The sequence below is a fragment of the Triticum urartu genome, chromosome 2, assembly GCF_003073215.2.
Source record: "Triticum urartu cultivar G1812 chromosome 2, Tu2.1, whole genome shotgun sequence".
Taxonomy (NCBI): Eukaryota; Viridiplantae; Streptophyta; class Magnoliopsida; order Poales; family Poaceae; genus Triticum; species Triticum urartu.
The window spans coordinates 605454995-605476273 of NC_053023.1; the positions used below are offsets into that span (position 1 = coordinate 605454995).

Here is a 21279-nt window from a genome sequence, read left to right on the forward strand (position 1 = left end):
CCTAAGCTTGGGGATGCCCCGGAAGGCATCCCCTCTTTCGTCTTCGTTCATCGATAACTTTACTTGGAGCTATATTTTTATTCGCCACATGATATGTGTTTTGCTTGGAGCGTCAATTTATTTTGTTAGGATTTGTTTTCTGTTATTTATAAAAAAAATTGCATCTTTTATTTCAATAAAAGTGGCATTAATAGTCTTTACTATGTCTGTGTTACAAGTCTTCATGTTGCTGTTTGAAAACAGAAAGTTGACTGCTGTTGCAATAATTCCCTAGAAAAATCAGAATGTGATAAAATGTTGAAACCTTTTGCATATTAAGCTCTGATAAATTTACTACAGTGGGAATTTTCTTTCATAATTTTTGGAGCTAGGGAAGTATGGATGTTGCAGCATTCTTTACAGACTATCCTGTTTAGGCAGATTGCTGTTATGTTTGCTTCTTTAATGATTCTATTTGAGGATAGGACTATTAAATATGCAGAGGCATTTAGTATGCAATGTTGAATAATAATGTTAGTGATTTTCTACAGTAGAGTATGATAAGGTTTTTGCAATGGTTTATACTAACCTATCTCACGAGTCCTTGTTGAGTTTTGTGTGGATGAAGCTTTTGAGATTTAGGGAGACCGTGATATGAGAGGAATTAAGGAGACACAACTCAACCTTGGGGATGCCCAAGGCACCCCAAGATAATATTTCAAGAAGTCTCAAGCGTCTAAGCTTGGGGATGCCCCGGTTGGCATCCCACCTTTTTTCTTCAACAACTAACGGTTAGTATCGGTTGATCCTAAGTTTTTGCTTCTTCGCATGATGTTTGCCATTCTTAGAATGTCATTTTATTTAGTTTTGATTGCTTTTTAAATAAAGTATCAAGGTATGAAATTATTGAATGAGAGAGTCTTCACATAGTTGCGTAATTATTCAACTACTCATTGATCTTCACTTATATCTTTCGGAGTAGTTTGTTGTTGCTCTAGTGCTTCACTTATATCTTTTAGAGCATGGTGGTAGTTTTATTTTGAAGAAATAGATGAACTCTCATGCTTCACTTATATTATTTTGAGAGTCTTAAATAGCATGGTAATTTTCTTAAAATCCTAATATGCTAGGTATACAAGATTAATAATAAAATTCTCTTATGAGTGTGTTGAATACTAAGAGAAGTTTGATACTTGATGATTGTTTTGAGATATGAGGATGGTAATATTAGAGTCATGCTAGTTGAGTAGTTGTGAATTTGAGAAATACTTGTCTTGAAGTTTGTGATTCCCGTAGCATGCACGTATGATGAACCGTTATGTGATGAAGTCGGAGCATGATTTATTTATTGATTGCCTTCCTTATGAGTGGCGGTCGGGGACGAGCGATGGTCTTTTCCTACCAATCTATCCCCCTAGGAGCATGCGCGTAATACTTTGCTTTGATAACTTGTAGATTTTTGCAATAAGTATATGAGCTCTTTATGACTAATGTTGAGTCCATGGATTATACGCACTCTCACCCTTCCACCCATGCTAGCCTCTCTAGTACCGCGCACCTTTCGCCGGTACCATAAACCCACCATATACCTTCCTCAAAACAGCCACCATACCTACCTATTATGGCATCTCCATAGCCATTCCGAGATATATTTCCATCCAACTTTCCATCATTCCGTTCATCATGACACATTCATCATTGTCATATTGCTAGCATGATCATGTAGTTGACATAGTATTTGTGGCAAAGCCACCGTTCATAATTCTTTCATACGAGTACTTGTCATTGCATATCCCGGTACACCGCCGGAGGCATTCATATAGAGTCATACTTTGTTCTAGTATCGAGTTGTATCATTGAGTTGTAAATAAATAGAAGTGTGATGTGAAGGAAATATGCCCTAGAGGCAATAATAAAGTTATTATTTATTTCCTTATATCATGATAAATGTTTATTATTCATGCTAGAATTGTATTAACCGGAAACATAATACATGTGTGAATACATAGACAAACAGAGTGTCACTAGTATGCCTCTACTAGACTAGCTCGTTAATCAAAGATGGTTATGTTTCCTAACCATGAACAAAGAGTTGTTATTTGATTAACGGGATCACATCATTAGGTGAATGATCTGATTGACATGACCCATTCCATTAGCTTAGCACCCGATCGTTTAGTATGTTGCTATTGCTTTCTTCATGACTTATACATGTTCCTATGACTATGAGATTATGCAAATCCCGTTTGCCGGAGGAACACTTTGTGTGCTACCAAACGTCACAACGTAACTGGGTGATTATAAAGGTGCTCTACAGGTGTCTCCAAAGGTACATGTTGGGTTGGCGTATTTCGAGATTAGGATTTGTCACTCCGATTGTCGGAGAGGTATCTCTGGGCCCTCTCGGTAATACACATCACATAACCCTTGCAAGCATTGCAACTAATGAGTTAGTTGTGAGATGATGTATTACGGAACGAGTAAAGAGACTTGCCGGTAACGAGATTGAACTAGGTATTGAGATACCTACGATCGAATCTCGGGCAAGTAACATACCGATGACAAAGGGAACAACGTATGTTGTTATGCGGTCTAACCGATAAAAGATCTTCGTAGAATATGTAGGAGCCAATATGAGAATCCAGGTTCCGCTATTGGTTATTGACCGGAGACATGTCTCGGTCATGTCTACATTGTTCTCGAACCCGTAGGGTCCGCACGCTTAAGGTTTCGATGACAGTTATATTATGAGTTTATGCATTTTGATGTACCGAAGTTTGTTCGGAGTCCCGGATGTGATCACGGACATGACGAGGAGTCTCGAAATGGTCGAGACATAAAGATTGATATATTAGAAGCCTATATTTGGATATCGGAAGTGTTCCGGGTAAAATCGGGATTTTACCGGAGTACCGGGAGGTTACCGGAAACCCCCGGGAGGTATATGGGCCTTAGTGGAAGAGAGGAGAGGTGGCCAGGGCTGGGCCGCGCGCCCCTCCCCCCTAGTCCGAATAGGACAAGGAGAGGGGGGTGGCGCCCCCCCTTCCTTCTCTCTCTCCTCTTTCCCCCTCCCGAATCCTATTCCAACTAGGAAAGGGGGGAATCCTACTCCTGGAGGGAGTAGGACTCCTCCTGGCGCGCCCTCTCCTGGCCGCCCGCACCCCCCCTTTGATCCTTTATATACGGAGGCAGGGGGCACCCCTAGACACACAAGTTGATCCACGTGATCATATTCTTAGCCGTGTGCGGTGCCCCCTTCCACCATAGTCCTCGATAATATTGTAGCAGTGCTTAGGCGAAGCCCTGCGACAGTAGTACATCAAGATCGTCACCACGCCGTCATGCTGACGGAACTCTTCCCCGACACTTTGCTGGATCAGAGTCCGGGGATCGTCATCGAGCTGAACGTGTGCTAGAACTCAGAGGTGCCGTAGTTTCGGTGCTTGATCGGTCGGGCCGTGAAGACGTACGACTACATCAACCACGTTGTGCTAACGCTTCCGTTGTCGATCTACAAGGGTACGTAGATCACACTCTTCTCTCTCGTTGCTATGCATCACCATGACCTTGCGTGTGCGTAGGAATTTTTTTGAAATTACTACGTTCCCCAACAGTGGCATCCGAGCCTAGGTTTTATATGTTGATGTTATATGCACGAGTAGAACACAAGTGAGTTGTGGGCGATATAAGTCATACTGCTTACCAGCATGTCATACTTTGGTTCGGCGGTATTGTTGGACGAAGCGGCCCGGACCGACATTACGCGTACGCTTACGCGAGACCGGTTCTCCCGACGTGCTTTGCACAAAGGTGGCTAGCGGGTGACAGTTTCTCCAACTTTAGTTGAACCGAGTGTGGCTACGCCCGGTCCTTGCGAAGGTTAAAACAGCACCAACTTGACAAACTATCGTTGTGGTTTTGATGTGTAGGTAAGATTGGTTCTTGCTTAAGCCCGTAGCAGCCACGTAAAACATGCAACAACAAAGTAGAGGACGTCTAACTTGTTTTTGCAGGGCATGTTGTGATGTGATATGGTCAAGACATGATGCTCAATTTTATTGTATTAGATGATCATGTTTTGTAACCGAGTTATCGGCAACTGGCAGGAGCCATATGGTTGTCGCTTTATTGTATGCAATGCAATCGTGCTGTAATGCTTTACTTTATCACTAAGCGGTAGCGATAGTCGTGGAAGCATAAGATTGGCGAGACGACAATGATGCTACGTTGGAGATCAAGGTGTCACGCCGGTGACGATGGTGATCACGACGATGCTTCGGAGATGGAGATCACAAGCACAAGATGATGATGGCCATATCATATCACTTATATTGATTGCATGTGATGTTTATCTTTTATGCATCTTATCTTGCTTTGATTGACGGTAGCATTATAAGATGATCTCTCACTAATTATCAAGAAGTGTTCTCCCTGAGTATGCACCATTGCGAAAGTTCTTCGTGCTGAGACACCACGTGATGATCGGGTGTGATAGGTTCTATGTTCAAATACAACGGGTGCAAAATAGTTGCACACGCGGAATACTCACGTTATACTTGACGAGCCAAGCATATACAGATATGGCCTTGGAACACGGAGACCGAAAGGTCGAGCGTGAATCATATAGTAGATATGATCAACATAATGATGTTCACCAATGAAACTACTCCATCTCACGTGATGATCGGACATGGTTTAGTTGATTTGGATCACGTAATCACTTAGAGGATTAGATGGATGTCTATCTAAGTGGGAGTTTTTTAAGTAAATTAAATGAACTTAAATTTATCATGAAACTTAGTACCTGATAAGTATCTTGCTCGTTTATGCTTGTTTGTAGATAGATGGCTCGTGCTGTTGTTCCGTTGAATTTTAATGCGTTCCTTGAGAAAGCAAAGTTGAAAGATGATGGTAGCAATTACACGGACTGGGTCCGTAACTTGAGGATTATCCTCATTGCTGCACAGAAGAATTACGTCCTGGAAGCACCGCTGGGTGCCAGGCCTGCTGCAGGAGCAACGCCGGATGTTATGAACGTCTGGCAGAGCAAAGCTGATGACTACTCGATAGTTCAGTGTGCCATGCTTTACGGCTTAGAATCGGGACTTCAACGACGTTTTGAACGTCATGGAGCATATGAGATGTTCCAGGAGTTGAAGTTAATATTTCAAGCAAATGCCCGGATTGAGAGATATGAAGTCTCCAATAAGTTCTATAGCTGCAAGATGGAGGAGAACAATTCTGTTAGTGAGCATATACTCAAAATGTCTGGGTATAATAATCACTTGATTCAATTGGGAGTTAATCTTCCAGATGATTGCGTCATTGACAGAATTCTCCAATCACTGCCACCAAGCTACAAGAGCTTCATGATGAACTATAATATGCAAGGGATGAATAAGACTATTCCCGAGCTCTTCGCGATGCTGAAAGCTGCGGAGGTAGAAATCAAGAAGGAGCATCAAGTGTTGATGGTCAACAAGACCACTAGTTTCAAGAAAAAGGGCAAAGGAAAGAAGAAGGGGAACTTCAAAAAGAACGGCAAGCAAGTTGCTACTCAAGAGAAGAAACCCAAACCTGGACCTAAGCCTGAAACTGAGTGCTTCTATTGCAAGCAGACTGGTCACTGGAAGCGGAACTGCCCCAAGTATTTGGCGGATAAGAAGGATGGCAAGGTGAACAAAGGTATATGTGATATACATGTTATTGATGTGTACCTTACTAATGCTCGCAGTAGCACCTGGGTATTTGATACTGGTTCTGTTGCTAATATTTGCAACTCGAAACAGGGACTACGGATTAAGCGAAGATTGGCTAAGGACGAGGTGACGATGCGCGTGGGAAACGGTTCCAAAATCGATGTGATCACAGTCGGCACGATACCTCTACATCTACCTTCGAGATTAATATTAGACCCAAATAATTGTTATTTGGTGCCAGCGTTAAGCATGAACATTATTTCTGGATCTTGTTTGATGCGAGACGGTTATTCATTTAAATCAGAGAATAATGGTTGTTCTATTTATATGAGTAATATCTTTTATGGTCATGCACCCTTGAAGAGTGGTCTATTCTTGTTGAATCTCGATAGTAGTAACACACATATTCATAATGTTGAAGCCAAAAGATGCAGAGTTGATAATGATAGTGCAACTTATTTGTGGCACTGCCGTTTAGGTCATATCGGTGTAAAGCGCATGAAGAAACTCCATACTGATGGACTTTTGGAACCACTTGATTATGAATCACTTGGTACTTGCGAACCGTGCCTCATGGGCAAGATTACTAAAACGCCGTTCTCCGGTACTATGGAGAGAGCAACAGATTTGTTGGAAATCATACCTACAGATGTATGTGGTCCGATGAATATTGAGGCTCGTGGCGGATATCGTTATTTTCTCACCTTCACAGATGACTTAAGCAGATATGGGTATATCTACTTAATGAAACATAAGTCTGAAACGTTTGAAAAGTTCAAGGAATTTCAGAGTGAAGTTGAAAATCATCGTAACAAGAAAATAAAGTCTCTACGATCTGATCGTGGAGAAGAATATTTGAGTTACGAGTTTGGTGTACATTTGAAAAGTTGTGGAATAGTTTCGCAACTCACGCCACCCGGAACACCACAGCGTAATGGTGTGTCCGAACGTCGTAATCGTACTTTACTAGATATGGTGCGATCTATGATGTCTCTTACTGATTTACCGCTATCGTTTTGGGGGTACGCTCTAGAGACGGCTGCATTCACGTTAAATAGGGCACCATCATAATCCGTTGAGACGACGCCTTATGAACTGTGGTTTGGCAAGAAACCAAAAGTTGTCGTTTCTAAAAGTTTGGGGCTGCGATGCTTATGTGAAAAAGCTTCAACCTGATAAGCTCGAACCCAAATCGGAGAAATGTGTCTTCATAGGATATCCAAAGGAGACTATTGGATACACCTTCTATCACAGATCCGAAGGCAAGACTTTTGTTGCTAAATTCGAAAACTTTCTAGAGAAGGAGTTTCTCTCGAAAGAAGTGAGTGGGAGGAAAGTAGAACTTGACGTGGTAACTGTACCTACTCCCTTATTGGAAAGTAGTACATCACAGAAAACTGTTTCTGTGACACATACACCAGTTAGTGAGGAAGCTAATGATGATGATCATGAAACTTCAGAACAAGATACTACTGGACCTCGTAGATCAACCAGAGTAAGATCCGCACCAGAGTGGTACGGTAATCCCGTTCTGGAAGTCATGCTGCTAGATCATGATGAACCTACGAACTATGAAGAAGCGATGGTGAGCCCAGATTCCGCAAAGTGGCTTGAAGCCATGAAATCGGAGATGGGATCCATGTATGAGAACAAAGTATGGACTTTGGTTGACTTGCCCGATGATCGGCAAGCAATTGAAAATAAATTGATCTTCAAGAAGAAGACTGACGCTGACGGTAATATTACTGTCTACAAAGCTCGACTTATCACAAAAGGTTTTCGGCAAGTTCAAGGGATTGACTACGATGAAACCTTCTCACCCATAGCGATGCTTAAGTCTCTCCGAATCATGTTAGCAATTGCCGCATTTTATGATTATGAAATTTGGCAGATGGATATCAAAACTGCATTCCTGAATGGGTTTCTAGAAGAAGAGTTGTATATGATGCAACCAGAAGGTTTTGTCGATCCAAAGGGAGCTAACAAAGTGTGCAAGCTCCAGCGATCCATTTATGGACTGGTGCAAGCCTCTCGGAGTTGGAATAAACGCTTTGATAGTGTGATCAAAGCATTTGGTTTTATACAGACTTTTGGAGAAGCCTGTATTTACAAGAAAGTGAGTGGGAGCTCTGTAGCATTTCTGATATTATATGTGGATGACATATTACTGATTAGAAATGATATAGAATTTCTGGATAGCATAAAGGGATACTTGAATAAGAGTTTTTCAATGAAAGACCTCGGTGAAGCTGCTTACATATTAGGCATTAAGATCTATAGAGATAGATCAAGACGCTTAATTGGACTTTCACAAAGCACATGCCTTGACAAAGTTTTGAAAAAGTTCAAAATGGATCAAGCAAAGAAAGGGTTCTTGCCTGTGTTACGAGGTGTGAAGTTGAGTCAGACTCAATGCCCGACCACTGCAGAAGATAGAGAGAAAATGAAAGATGTTCCCTATGCTTCAGCCATAGGCTCTATCATGTATGCAATGCTGGTACCAGACTTGATGTGTGCCTTGCTATAAGTCTAGCAGGGAGGTACCAAAGTAATCCAGGAGTGGATCACTGGACAGCGGTCAAGAACATCCTGAAATACCTGAAAAGGACTAAGGATATGTTTCTCGTTTATGGAGGTGACAAAGAGCTCATCATAAAAGGTTACGTTGATGCAAGCTTTGACACTGAACCGGATATGTGTTTACATTAAACGGTGGGGCTGTAAGTTGGTGCAGTTCTAAACAAAGCGTTGTCGCGGGATCTACATGTGAAGCGGAGTACATAGCTACTTCGGAAGCAGCAAATGAAGGAGTCTGGATGAAGGAGTTCATATCCGATCTAGGTGTCATACCTAGTGCATCGGGTCCAATGAAAATCTTTTGTGACAATACTGGTGCAATTGCCTTGGCAAAGGAATCCAGATTTCACAAGAGAACCAAGCACATCAAGAGACGCTTCAATTCCATCCGGGATCTAGTCCAGGTGAGAGACATAGAGATTTGCAAGATACATACAGATCTGAATGTAGCAGACCCGTTGACTAAGCCTCTTCCATGAGCAAAACATGATCAGCACCAAAGCTCCATGGGTGTTAGAATCATTACTGTATAATCTAGATTATTGACTCTAGTGCAAGTGGGAGACTGAAGGAAATATGCCCTAGAGGCAATAATAAAGTTATTATTTATTTCCTTATATCATGATAAATGTTTGCTATTCATGCTAGAATTGTATTAACCGGAAACATAATACATGTGTGAATACATAGACAAACAGAGTGTCACTAGTATGCCTCTACTAGACTAGCTCGTTAATCAAAGATGGTTATGTTTCCTAACCATGGACAAAGAGTTGTTATTTGATTAACGGGATCACATCATTAGGTGAATGATCTGATTGACATGACCCATTCCATTAGCTTAGCACCCGATCGTTTAGTATGTTGCTATTGCTTTCTTCATGACTTATACATGTTCCTATGACTATGAAATTATGCAACTCCCGTTTGCCGGAGGAACACTTTGTGTGCTACCAAATGTCACAACGTAACTGGGTGATTATACAGGAGTACTACAGGTGTCTCCAAAGGTACATGTTGGGTTGGCGTATTTCGAGATTAGGATTTGTCACTCCGATTGTCGGAGAGGTATCTCTGGGCCCTCTCGGTAATACACATCACATAAGCCTTGCAAGCATTGCAACTAATGAGTTAGTTGTGAGATGATGTATTATATTACGGAACGAGTAAAGAGACTTGCCGGTAACGAGATTGAACTAGGTATTGAGATACCGACGATCGAATCTCGGGCAAGTAACATACCGATGAGAAAGGGAACAACGTATGTTGTTATGCGGTCTGACCGATAAAAGATCTTCGTAGAATATGTAGGAGCCAATATGAGCATCCAGGTTCCGCTATTGTTTATTGACCGGAGACATGTCTCGATCATGTCTACATTGTTCTTGAACCCGTAGGGTCCGCACGCTTAAGGTTTCAATGACAGTTATATTAGGAGTTTATGCATTTTGATGTACCGAAGTTTGTTCGGAGTCCCGGATGTGATCACGGACATGACGAGGAGTCTCGAAATGGTCTAGACATAAAGATTGATATATTGGAAGCCTATATTTGGATATCGGAAGTGTTCCGGGTGAAATCGGGATTTTACCGGAGTACCGGGAGGTTACCGGAACCCCCCGGGAGGTATATGGGCCTTAGTGGGCCTTAGTGGAAGAGAGGAGAGGTGGCCAGGGCTGGGCCGCGCGCCCTCCCCCCTAGTCCGAATAGGACAACGAGAGGGGGGCGCCGCCCCCCTTCCTTCTCTCTCTCCTCTTTCCCCCCTCCCGAATCCTATTCCAACAAGGAAAGGGGGGTCCTACTCCCGGAGGGAGTAGGACTCCTCCTGGCGTGCCCTCTCCTGGCCGGCCGCATCCCCCCTTTGATCCTTTATATACGGAGGCAGGGGGCACCCCTAGACACACAAGTTGATCCACGTGATCATATTCTTAGCCGTGTGCGGTGCCCCCTTCCACCATAGTCCTCGATAATATTGTAGCGGTGCTTAGGCGAAGCCCTGCGACAGTAGTCCATCAAGATCGTCACCACGCTGTCGTGCTGACGGAACTCTTCCCCGACACTTTGCTGGATCGGAGTCCGGGGATCGTCATCGAGCTGAACGTGTGCTAGAACTCGGAGGTGCCGTAGTTTCGGTGCTTGATTGGTCGGGCCGTGAAGACGTATGACTACATCAACCATTTTGTGCTAACGCTTCCATTATCGATCTACAAGGGTACGTAGATCACACTCTTCCCTCTCGTTGCTATGCATCACCATGATCTTGCGTGTGCGTAGAATTTTTTTTGAAATTACTACGTTCCCCAACATGATGATCATCATTCAATAGAGCATTGTCCCAAAAAAGAGAAAGGCCATAAAAAAGAAAGGCCAAATAAAAAAATAAAGGCTAAATAAAAAAAGAAAGGCCAAATAAAAATAATAATAATAAAAGGGACAATGCTACTATCCTTTTACCACACTTGTGCTTCAAAGTAGCACCATGATCTTCATGATAGAGAGTCTCCTATGTTGTCACTTTCATATAATAGTGGGAATTTTACATTATAGAACTTGGCTTGTATATTTCCAATGATGAGCTTCCTCAAAATGCCCTAGGTCTTCGTGAGCAAGCGAGTTGGATGCACACCCACTAGTTTATTTTGTTGAGCTTTCATACATTTATAGCTCTAGTGCATCCGTTGCATTGCAATCCCTACTCACTCACATTGATATCTATTGATGGACATCTCCATAGCCCGTTGATACGCCTAGTTGATGTGAGACTATCTTCCCCTTTTTTTGTCTTCTCCACAACCACCATTCTATTCCACCTATAGTGCTATGTCTATGGCTCACGCTCATGTATTGCGTGAAGATTGAAAAAGTTTCAGAACATCAAAAGTATGAAACAATTGCTTGGCTTGTTATCGGGGTTGTGCATGATTTAAATATTTTGTGTGGTGAAGATGGAGCATAGCCGGACTATATGATTTTGTAGGGATAACTTTCTTTGGTCATGTTATTTTGAGAAGACATGATTGCTTAGTTAGTATGCTTGAAGTATTATTATTTTTATGTCAATATAAACTTTTGTCTTGAATCTTATGGATCTGAATATTCATATCACAAGTAGGAAGAATTACATTGAAATTATGCCAACTAGCATTCCAAGTCAAAAATTATCTTTTTTATCATTCACCTACTCGAGGACGAGCAGGAATTAAGCTTGGGGATGCTTGATACGTCTCCAACGTATCTATAATTTTTGATTGCTCCATGCTATATTATCTACTCTTTTGGGCAATATTGGGCTTTATTATCCACTTTTATATTATTTTTGGGACTAACCTATTAACCGGAGGCCCAGCCCAGATTTGCTGTTTTATGCCTATTTCAGTGTTTTGAAGAAAAAGAATATCAGACGGAGTCGAAACGGAACGAAATCAACTAGAGAAGTTATTTTTGGAAGGAAACACACCCGATGGACTTGGACCCTACGTCAAGGAAGGAACGAGGTGCTCACGAGGGTGGGGGCGCCCCCCCTAGGGCGCGCCCCCTGTCTCGTGGGGCCCTCGTGGCTCCTCTGACATACCTCCTGCACCCATATATACCTACGTGACCTAAAACTTTCAGAATACACAATAGATCGGGAGTTCCGCCGCCAGAAGCCTCCGTAGCCATCAGAAACCAATCTAGACCCGTTTCGGCACCCTGCCGGAGGGGACAATCCCTCTCCGGTGGCCATCTTCATCATCCCGGTGCTCTCCATGACGAGGAGGGAGTAGTTCTCCCTCGGGGCTGAGGGTATGTACCAATAGCTATGTGTTTGTTCTCTCTCTCTCTCTCTCGTGTTCTTGAGATGATACGATCTTGATGTATCGCGAGCTTTGCTATTATAGTTGGATCCTATGTTTCTCCTCCCCCTCTTCTCTCTTGTAATGAATTGAGTTTCCCCTTTGGAGTTATCTTATCGGATTGAGTCTTTAAAGATTTGAGAACACTTGATGTATGTCTTGCCGTGGATATCTGTGGTGACAATGGGATACCATGTGCCACCTGATGTATGTCTTGGTGACCAACTTGCGGGTTTCGTGACATTGGGAACCTATGCATAGGGGTTGGCACACGTTTTCATCATGATTCTCTGGTAGAAACTTTGGGGCACTCTTTGAGGTTCTATGTGTTGGTTGAATAGATGAATTGAGATTGTGTGATGCATATCGTATAATCACACCCACGGATACTGAGGTGACATTGGAGTATCTAGGTGACATTAGGGTTTTGGTTTATTTGTATCTTAAGGTGTTATTCTAGTACGAACTCTAGGGCTGTTTGTGACACTTATAGGAATAGCCCAACGGATTGATTGGAAAGAATAACCTTGAGGTGGTTTCGTACCCTACCATAATCTCTTCGTTCGTTCTCCGCTATTAGTGACTTTGGAGTGACTCTTTGTTGCATGTTGAGGGATAGTTATATGATCCAATTATGTTAGTATTGTTGAGGGAACTTACACTAGCGAAAGTATGAACCCTAGGCCTTGTTTCAACGCATTGCAATACCGTTTACGCTCACTTTTATCACTTGCTACCTTGCTGTTTTTATTATTTCAGATTACAAAAACTATTATCTACCATCCATATACCACTTGTTTCACCATCTCTTCGCCGAACTAGTGCACCTATACAATTTATCATTGTATTGGGTGTGTTGAGGACACAAGAGACTCTTTGTTATTTGGTTGCAGGGTTGCTTGAGAGAGACCATCTTCATCCTACGCCTCCTACGGATTGATAAACCTTAGGTCATCCACTTGAGGGAAATTTGCTACTGTCCTACAAACCTCTACACTTGGAGGCCCAACAATGTCTACAAGAAGAAGGTTGTGTAGTAGACATCACAAGCCGCACCAGCCAGATCAGACCCGTCCGGAGGCCAGACCACTCATGGTGCCGACCCGTCCAATAGGCCCTCCATGCCGCCACCGCCGATCCGAGGTCAGATGGCCCGTCGACGCATATCCGGTCACCGCTGCCAAACACAGCCAATGCCGCAAGGCCGGCCACCGCGCCCGTAGTCATCGCCACCCGAGGCAGAGCCGACCGACGCGCCGCCGCCGGTCAAGGCAGGGACACCCGCCGCACCGCCAAGGCCAGATCGGCCACGCCTCCTCACGTCGCGGGACTCTGCACCATTCCCATGGCGTGGGAGAGAGGCAGGCCCCCGCCACCACTATCGGCGTCCTTCAGCGGGGGCGGAGGGAGGGAGGGAATGAAGGAGAGCCTCCGACGGATAGGGTTTCATCCCTGCCCGAGTCGCCCGGTCGTGGTTGACGCGGGGAAGGGGGCACGTGTCTTATAGTATGAAGTATGTGGCTGGAGATGTCCTAAACTGCTCAAGGAAGCAATTTGTCTCGAGATGCATGCGTGGTCACGGTGTGCACGCACGTGACCGACATGCCATCGAAATAGAGGACGCAGGAGCTAGGGATGTCAATCCGGTCCTGTTTAAAGTCCACTTATGATATGATAGTTCAAAAAGGTTTTTTGTTTGTTTGAGAAAAATGAACTATCAAGCCAGCAAAAATTAACTAAACGTGTCACTTGCATCCCTAGCAGGAGAAATCGAGGTTCAAGAGAAAAACGAAACGCCACTTGCCGTGGAACTCGTGACCCGTGACCGTGAGGCGACAGGCCACACGCCGCGTGGAACGCGCGCCTTGTCCTCGTGGCCACAGACGCGCGCGATGAAGCCCGATCTCCGTACCTGACCGATCACTGATCAGATCACGCCCTTTGCAGCGTACTACTCAAGTCTGTCCAACACAAGTCAAGTCTGTCCAGTCAAGTGTGCACCGAGGAACGAAACTTCACACCGGAGGACCGGAAGTTTGCACCAGAATGGCTTTACATTCAGACAAGAATATCCTTCGCCATTTACTCATTTGGATACGAAATTGCACGGACGACCAAGACGGGAGCAAATCGGGTTTCCAGCTCTTGAGACTTGAGAGGGAGCGTCAATAGACCAGTGGAGCTCACCATGGGAACAGTTGATCACCGGCGTGTTTCTGTCGCGGGACTAGTGACTGACCGACCGTAGCAGGACTGATCGCTGGACCGTCGCACGTTAAGCAAATTCATGGGATGTTCTTTGCAGCAAATTAGTTCATTCATAGGAAACCAGCAGGAAAAGAATAGGAAAAACAAGCACTCGATTGAGATCGTGATAGATGAGTTCAGGCCCCATATGAGCACTTGCTTTGAAATAGAGTACGTGGGGTTCTTCACACCTCAAAAAGGGAGTACTAGTGGAACCTCATGGGGCATTAGCAGATAACGACACCGGTTCTCCATGGCATAACCCCACCTTCATTAGCTAAGCAAATCTAACCCCTGTTCCTTCTAAGATTTATTTTCAGGTAGTTTGTTTATACCACACACGGTGTAGGTAGCCGCCCCGCATATTTTAGATGTTCCAGTATCAACAAAGAACATGCTTACCGAAGTAAAGTTTTTTTTTTAAAAGTTTGCACGTTCATGACTCGTAGCGCAGCGGTTGTCGCATCATCGTACCAACTAGAATGGGCGCGCTTCGCTGCACCGTTGATGTTATTAGCATTTCATAAAGGCAAAATTTGGTTTGGCACAAGGGGAAGATGATGAAGTGTGTCTTTATATGTAATATTGTGGTGTTTTAGTGCACTCTTTTAGTGGTGTGATTCTGTGCTGTCTATCAATCAACGGATAATTATATGGGAAAATTTCTTGCGCTGATGGTCGCATGTACTATATTTGTGCTACATTATCATATTTGTGCTACATTATCATATGTTGGCTCTTCTTTTTTAGATGGTGAGAGGATGCATAGAATTGATGCGTTTTTACTCGTTGGCTGTTGATTAATTTGAGAAATCAATGACCCAGTCACAATGGTGAATCGAATCTAAAAATGAATAATTTACATGTTGGTTGTTGATTAATTTGAGAAATCAATGACCCAGTCACAATGGTGAATCAAATCTAAAAATGCATAGTTTACACGTTGGTTGTTGATTAATTTGAGAAATCATTGACTCAATCACAATCTTCAATCAAATCTAAAACTGAATACCCCTGTTGAATGACAGAGCTAGTCAAGAAACAGTTGATCGGTTCCTCGAAAAAAGAAAATGAAATAGTTGATCGGTAAAAATCATGAACCAAATTCAAAATTGGACACCTCAAGTGAAGGGAAGGACTTCAACATTAAGGAGCATACTTAATTAGATGATGATTAGGTAAGGCCGGCCTTCAGCAATCAACACCAGGTGGTAGTGCATCTCATACGATTGCTGTGCTGAACAACTGATCATGCGTTAATATTAAATTGTTTTCTGATAACAAAAATAACAATAATAATCATCAATTGTTACTTCAGAATGTGTGCACGTATGAAAAAGAACTAAAGGCTGATGCGTGCTTAGTCGCTCCGCTCCTCACTCGTGGGATTTTTTTTATAACTGGTAGATCATTGCGATTATTTGTTTTGTTTGAATTTTATTTGTATTGACTTGTATTTTAGTTATGTTTTGGTGGTGATTTTTTCCATTCATTTATCGAGTCGGGTTGTTGTTGGAGAGTGGAGACTATTTGGTCCGAGAGAAGAATGTAATTCTTTAAAGCGTGATTTTGGTGTTTTTACATGTTTCGGTCTTGGTGTCAACTGATGGTGGTCGTTTGATCCTCTTAGGAGATCCTGTTCCATGCAGAAACCGTGGAATTCTTACTATAACACTCAAATTGATTGGCCACGAAGTTTTCACTCGTCCCATGGTTAGCTTGAAAAAAATCGTCTATAATGTTTTATTTAAAAATCTTAGTTTAATTAAAAGATGCTCAAGGATTCTAATAAGTGCTAATGAATTAAAATGTTTTAAAAATAAATAAAAAAGATAAGGAGAAATAAAATTAAACAGCTAACGACCTTACAGACGGCCCCACAAACCTCAAAGCACGGGAACGCTTGAAATCATGGAAGCTTATAGTATCTCTCTATATAGATTAAGCTGAAACTGCATGGAAAAAATGTTACTACTATGTTCATCAGTGCATACCATTACCAACGTTCGCGTTTTTTTTTGAAGTTTTTTTTTGAAATGCTGAAACTGCATCTGGAACCAAAGTTCGCGATAGCAAGCTAGATGACTCTCGGGATTGGAGATTGAAGAAACACACAGCAGTGCATCTTTTTGTGCGTGAGCCGACGAGAAATGGAGGACGAGGAGGTCAGCCCCAACGAAACGAGAAGGCCGCCGTCCCCCTCTCGCGACGCGCACCAACCAGTTCCTGCTTTGCCCACGTCGACTCGACCCAGTCCGGCTGCCACGAAGCCACCACCGCACCACCCGCTCCGTGCGATCCCGTGGCGACAGGAACTCCGCACCCACCAATCCAGTGGTCAACCCCGCCGTCCAGTTCTTCACCAACCCACTCTCATAAGTCATACCTACCTCCTCAGCTGCCTATTTAACCCGTCTTCTCCCTCCATTCCCCTCCAAGAAGAGCCTCAGCTTCATCTGCAGCTACAGCTCCTCTTCAGCACATACATCTGCCGGCGTCTAGCTAGCTTACTTTCAGAATCAAGATACACATACACCTGCCGGCGTCCAGCTAGCTCGCTTGCTTCAGTACTTCTCTGCATCTTTCGATGGAGTGCGAGAATGCACACGTTGCCGCCAACGGCGATGGCTTGTGCGTGGCACAGCCGGCGCGGGCCGACCCACTGAACTGGGGGAAGGCGGCGGAGGAGCTCTCGGGTAGCCATTTGGATGCCGTGAAGCGGATGGTAGAGGAGTACCGACGGCCTGCGGTGACCATGGAGGGCGCCAGCCTGACCATCGCCATGGTCGCCGCGGTGGCTGCCGGCAGCGACACCAGGGTGGAGCTCGACGAGTCCGCCCGCGGCCGCGTCAAGGAGAGCAGCGACTGGGTCATGAACAGCATGATGAACGGCACCGACAGCTACGGTGTCACCACCGGCTTCGGCGCCACCTCTCACCGGAGGACCAAGGAGGGCGGCGCTCTCCAGAGAGAGCTCATCCGGTACGAATTAAACCGCAAAACCAGTTCTTCCTCTTGTTAAGCATTTCTGTTAGTTATGTGAGTACCAGACTATGAATTGAGTTATGGAAGCCTTATTTTTTCGTGATTGCTTGTGTGTTCAGATTCCTTAACGCGGGAGCCTTCGGCACCGGCACCGACGGCCACGTCCTGCCTGCTGCGGCGACGAGGGCGGCGATGCTCGTCCGAGTCAATACCTTACTCCAGGGATATTCAGGCATCCGCTTCGAGATCCTGGAGACGGTCGCCACACTTCTCAACGCCAACGTGACACCATGCCTGCCGCTCCGGGGCACGATCACCGCATCCGGTGACCTCGTCCCGCTTTCGTACATCGCGGGCCTGGTCACCGGCCGCCCAAACTCCATGGCGACCGCTCCAGATGGCACAAAGGTTAATGCTGATGAGGCATTTAAGATCGCCGGCATCCAGCATGGCTTCTTCGAGCTGCAGCCAAAGGAAGGCCTAGCCATGGTGAATGGCACGGCAGTGGGCTCAGGGCTTGCATCCATGGTGCTTTTCGAGGCTAACATCCTTAGCCTCCTTGCTGAGGTCTTGTCAGCCGTCTTCTGCGAGGTGATGAACGGCAAGCCGGAGTACACCGACCACTTGACCCACAAGTTGAAGCACCACCCCGGGCAGATCGAGGCTGCCGCCATCATGGAACATATCCTTGAAGGCAGCTCCTACATGATGCTCGCGAAGAAGCTCGGTGAGCTTGACCCATTGATGAAGCCAAAGCAAGATAGGTATGCCCTCCGCACATCACCGCAGTGGCTTGGCCCTCAGATTGAGGTTATCCGTGCTGCCACCAAGTCGATTGAGCGGGAAATCAACTCCGTCAACGACAACCCACTCATCGACGTCTCCCGTGGCAAAGCTATCCACGGTGGCAACTTCCAGGGCACACCCATCGGTGTGTCTATGGACAACACCAGGCTTGCCATCGCTGCGATTGGCAAGCTCATGTTTGCTCAATTCTCAGAGCTGGTGAACGACTTCTACAACAACGGTCTTCCTTCCAACCTCTCTGGTGGGCGCAACCCAAGCTTGGACTATGGCTTCAAGGGTGCCGAGATTGCAATGGCCTCCTACTGCTCCGAGCTTCAGTTCTTGGGCAACCCTGTGACCAACCATGTCCAAAGTGCGGAGCAGCACAACCAAGATGTCAACTCTCTTGGTCTCATCTCCTCGAGGAAGACCGCCGAGGCCATTGACATACTCAAGCTCATGTCCTCGACGTTCTTGGTTGCGTTGTGCCAGGCTATCGACCTCCGCCACCTTGAGGAGAATGTCAAGAATGCTATCAAGAGATGTGTGAAGACTGTAGCTAGGAAGACACTGAGCACCGATACCAATGGCCATCTCCATAATGCGCGCTTCTGCGAGAAGGACCTTCTGCTCACAATCGACCGTGAGGCGGTGTTTGCGTACGCAGACGATCCTTGTAGCGCCAACTACCCACTCATGCAGAAGATGCGTGTAGTTCTTGTGGAGCATGCCTTGGCAAATGGTGAGGCCGAGCGCGACGTGGAAACGTCAGTGTTTGCCAAGCTTGCCACGTTTGAGCAGGAGCTTCGGGCGGTGCTGCCAAAGGAGGTTGAAGCTGCCAGGAGCGCCGTGGAGAATGGCACTGCCGCACAGCAAAACCGTATTGCCGAATGCCGGTCGTACCCACTCTACCGATTCGTGCGCAAGGAGCTTGGAACGGAGTACTTGACCGGAGAGAAGACGCGGTCTCCTGGCGAAGAGGTGGACAAGGTGTTCATTGCCATGAACCAGGGCAAGCACATTGATGCACTGCTTGAGTGCCTCAAGGAGTGGAACGGTGAGCCCTTGCCTCTCTGCTAAATAGAGGATCGAGAAAGTGAAGAGTAGTGTGCTTCAGATTTCTGAAGGCTCTGATGATAATACTGTTTTTTCATTGTATATTCTGAAAGTTGATATTTACAATGTTCTTGTAGAGCTGCCAATGTATTGCCAAAGATTGCAATTGTATGACTTGGTAGTGTTGGGTAGCCGGTAGAACTTTTATGATGTACCTAAGTTAAAAAGGCAGTGTGTGTTAAATTTTCATGATAAATGTACTGGGTCCATCTTTTTAGATCAACTGGTCCTCATGACAATAGTCCAAGAACCAACTATTGGAATTTCTTATGATGTGTGTACGGAGATTCGGAAAGTAAAACTCGTGCCTAGGTGGTCACCGGTTGGTAATAAGTTCTCTGAATTCTTTGGACGGGAACGAGGACTTCTCTGAATTCGCATTCTCCCATCTAGTTTTTCCAGTTTCAGTATTCTGCTTACTAGTTTCAGTCCAACACTACCAAGTCACATACTGTGAATCCAATTTTTTTATATTAATTTATTTACTAATGATCTCAGCCCATAACACAGGGTACATACACATGAAGTTTCTCTGTGCTTCTGAACATTGCACTATTTTTTAGTTCTAGCCATACGTGGGCAGGAAATATATATGAAAATTGTAAGGTTGCTCTGGCATGTGACGCGTATTTATATTCTACTCCCTTTGGTGTTCTTTAATCTACACGCGTATTTTTCAGTACTCTGCTTACTAAGTTCAGTTTGGACTTTAGTATAATGACCAACACTGTATTATTCACCTATCGTACTACCGCATACCTGTTCATACAATGTTCCGATTATTAAAGTAAGATACAAGAGGAAATGTCACATGAATGAAGATCCTAACACCAAAACCATCCTTAATTTGCTGCTCATCTGAAGATGTCCATAACCAAGGCACATAAGTGCACATGAAGTTTCTCTGCGCTTCTGAAGATTGAACTATTTTTCAGTTCTAGTCATACGTAGGCAGGAATATATATGAAGATTGTAAGGTATGTGGCGCGTATTTGTATTCTACTCCTTTTGGCATTCTTTAATCTACACGTATCAACAGCTGTATGTGCGCGTATATTGACTGTCCACCGTATCCTGCCGACGTATGTATAATGTATGGCCGGCTGCACCGGCCGGCCACCGTATCCTGCCAACTAACGCGTTCGTGTTGGATGAAATGAAGGTGTCAACTAGCTGTGTCCTGATCTCGTACTCGATAGGAGAAACAGAAAGCAGTCAAGTAGTCATCTTCAAACCTTGTTTCTTTTTTCATTGTATTTCCTTATTCAATCTTGAAAAAAAATTGTATTTCCTTAAAAGTCAGTGTTTTGTAATCTTCCTATAAAGATGCTAGTTTGTTGCCAAAAATGCAATTGCATGCTTTGGTGGTGATAGGTTGCCAGTAGAACTTCTAACATGTAAGTTAAAATGGTACAATGTCTGATAAATATTCATGATAAATATACTGTACGTGTCCCTTTTTCTAGATTAATGGTCTGATGGTTCTTGAGGCAACTTCAAACAGTGCAAAGAATCTATTGTGTTTTCATGACCGTAAAAAATCTATTGTTGTCATGCCATATAGTGTGTGGACATGATAAACCAACATAGACCACGATCAGAAAGTTAAAGTGGTTGGAGTTCTGGAGCAGGAAAATTGTATAAGGACCCAGTGGTGGTGGAAACTGACAGCACGACAATGGGGAATGAGCTCCAGGCTGGCTGGCCGGACGAACCGATCCAATTGTTTCTCCCTGCTGGTTGACATAAAAACGAAGCTTCTGCACTTCTCATGTGAGATCAACATCGCGGGGAGGAATTGTAATAGTTTGGCTCACGAACTGGTAGCTGAAGCAAGGAGAAATGGCAATCTAACGCTGATAGGCAGGGTTCCGGAGACTCTTCAGCAAGTTTGTTTGCTCGATTGTAACCCAACCTCTTGGTAGACTACTCATTGGTTGTAAAAAAAAGAAGTTAAAATGGTTCCTACGTAGTAACATAGTCACTCGTCATCTCCGTAGTGGCTTCTCTGAATTCTCAGTCTTGTACCCACTTGTTCCTATTAGGTGTTCTATTTA

The 21279-nt window shown here is 44.4% G+C and overlaps 1 protein-coding gene across 1 annotated transcript; it reads left to right on the plus strand.

Annotated features, from left to right (window-relative positions):
• The first annotated feature begins 16754 nt into the window (after positions 1-16754).
• On the plus strand, positions 16755-19445 carry LOC125539137 (phenylalanine ammonia-lyase-like). The gene is made up of 2 exons (XM_048702505.1): positions 16755-17317; positions 17440-19445. The coding sequence occupies exons 1-2, from the start codon at positions 16923-16925 to the stop codon at positions 19184-19186; spliced, it is 2142 nt and encodes a 713-aa protein (XP_048558462.1). The 5' UTR covers positions 16755-16922; the 3' UTR covers positions 19187-19445.
• Positions 19446-21279: the final 1834 nt, after the last annotated feature.

Bases quoted from the DNA above. Each gene is read 5' to 3' on its own strand.
- LOC125539137 (XM_048702505.1), top strand. From the start codon at position 16,923: ATGGAGTGCGAGAATGCACACGTTGCCGCCAACGGCGATGGCTTGTGC. The intron at 17,318-17,439 runs GTACGAATTAAA...TTGTGTGTTCAG, and splicing joins CTCCAGAGAGAGCTCATCCG to ATTCCTTAACGCGGGAGCCT.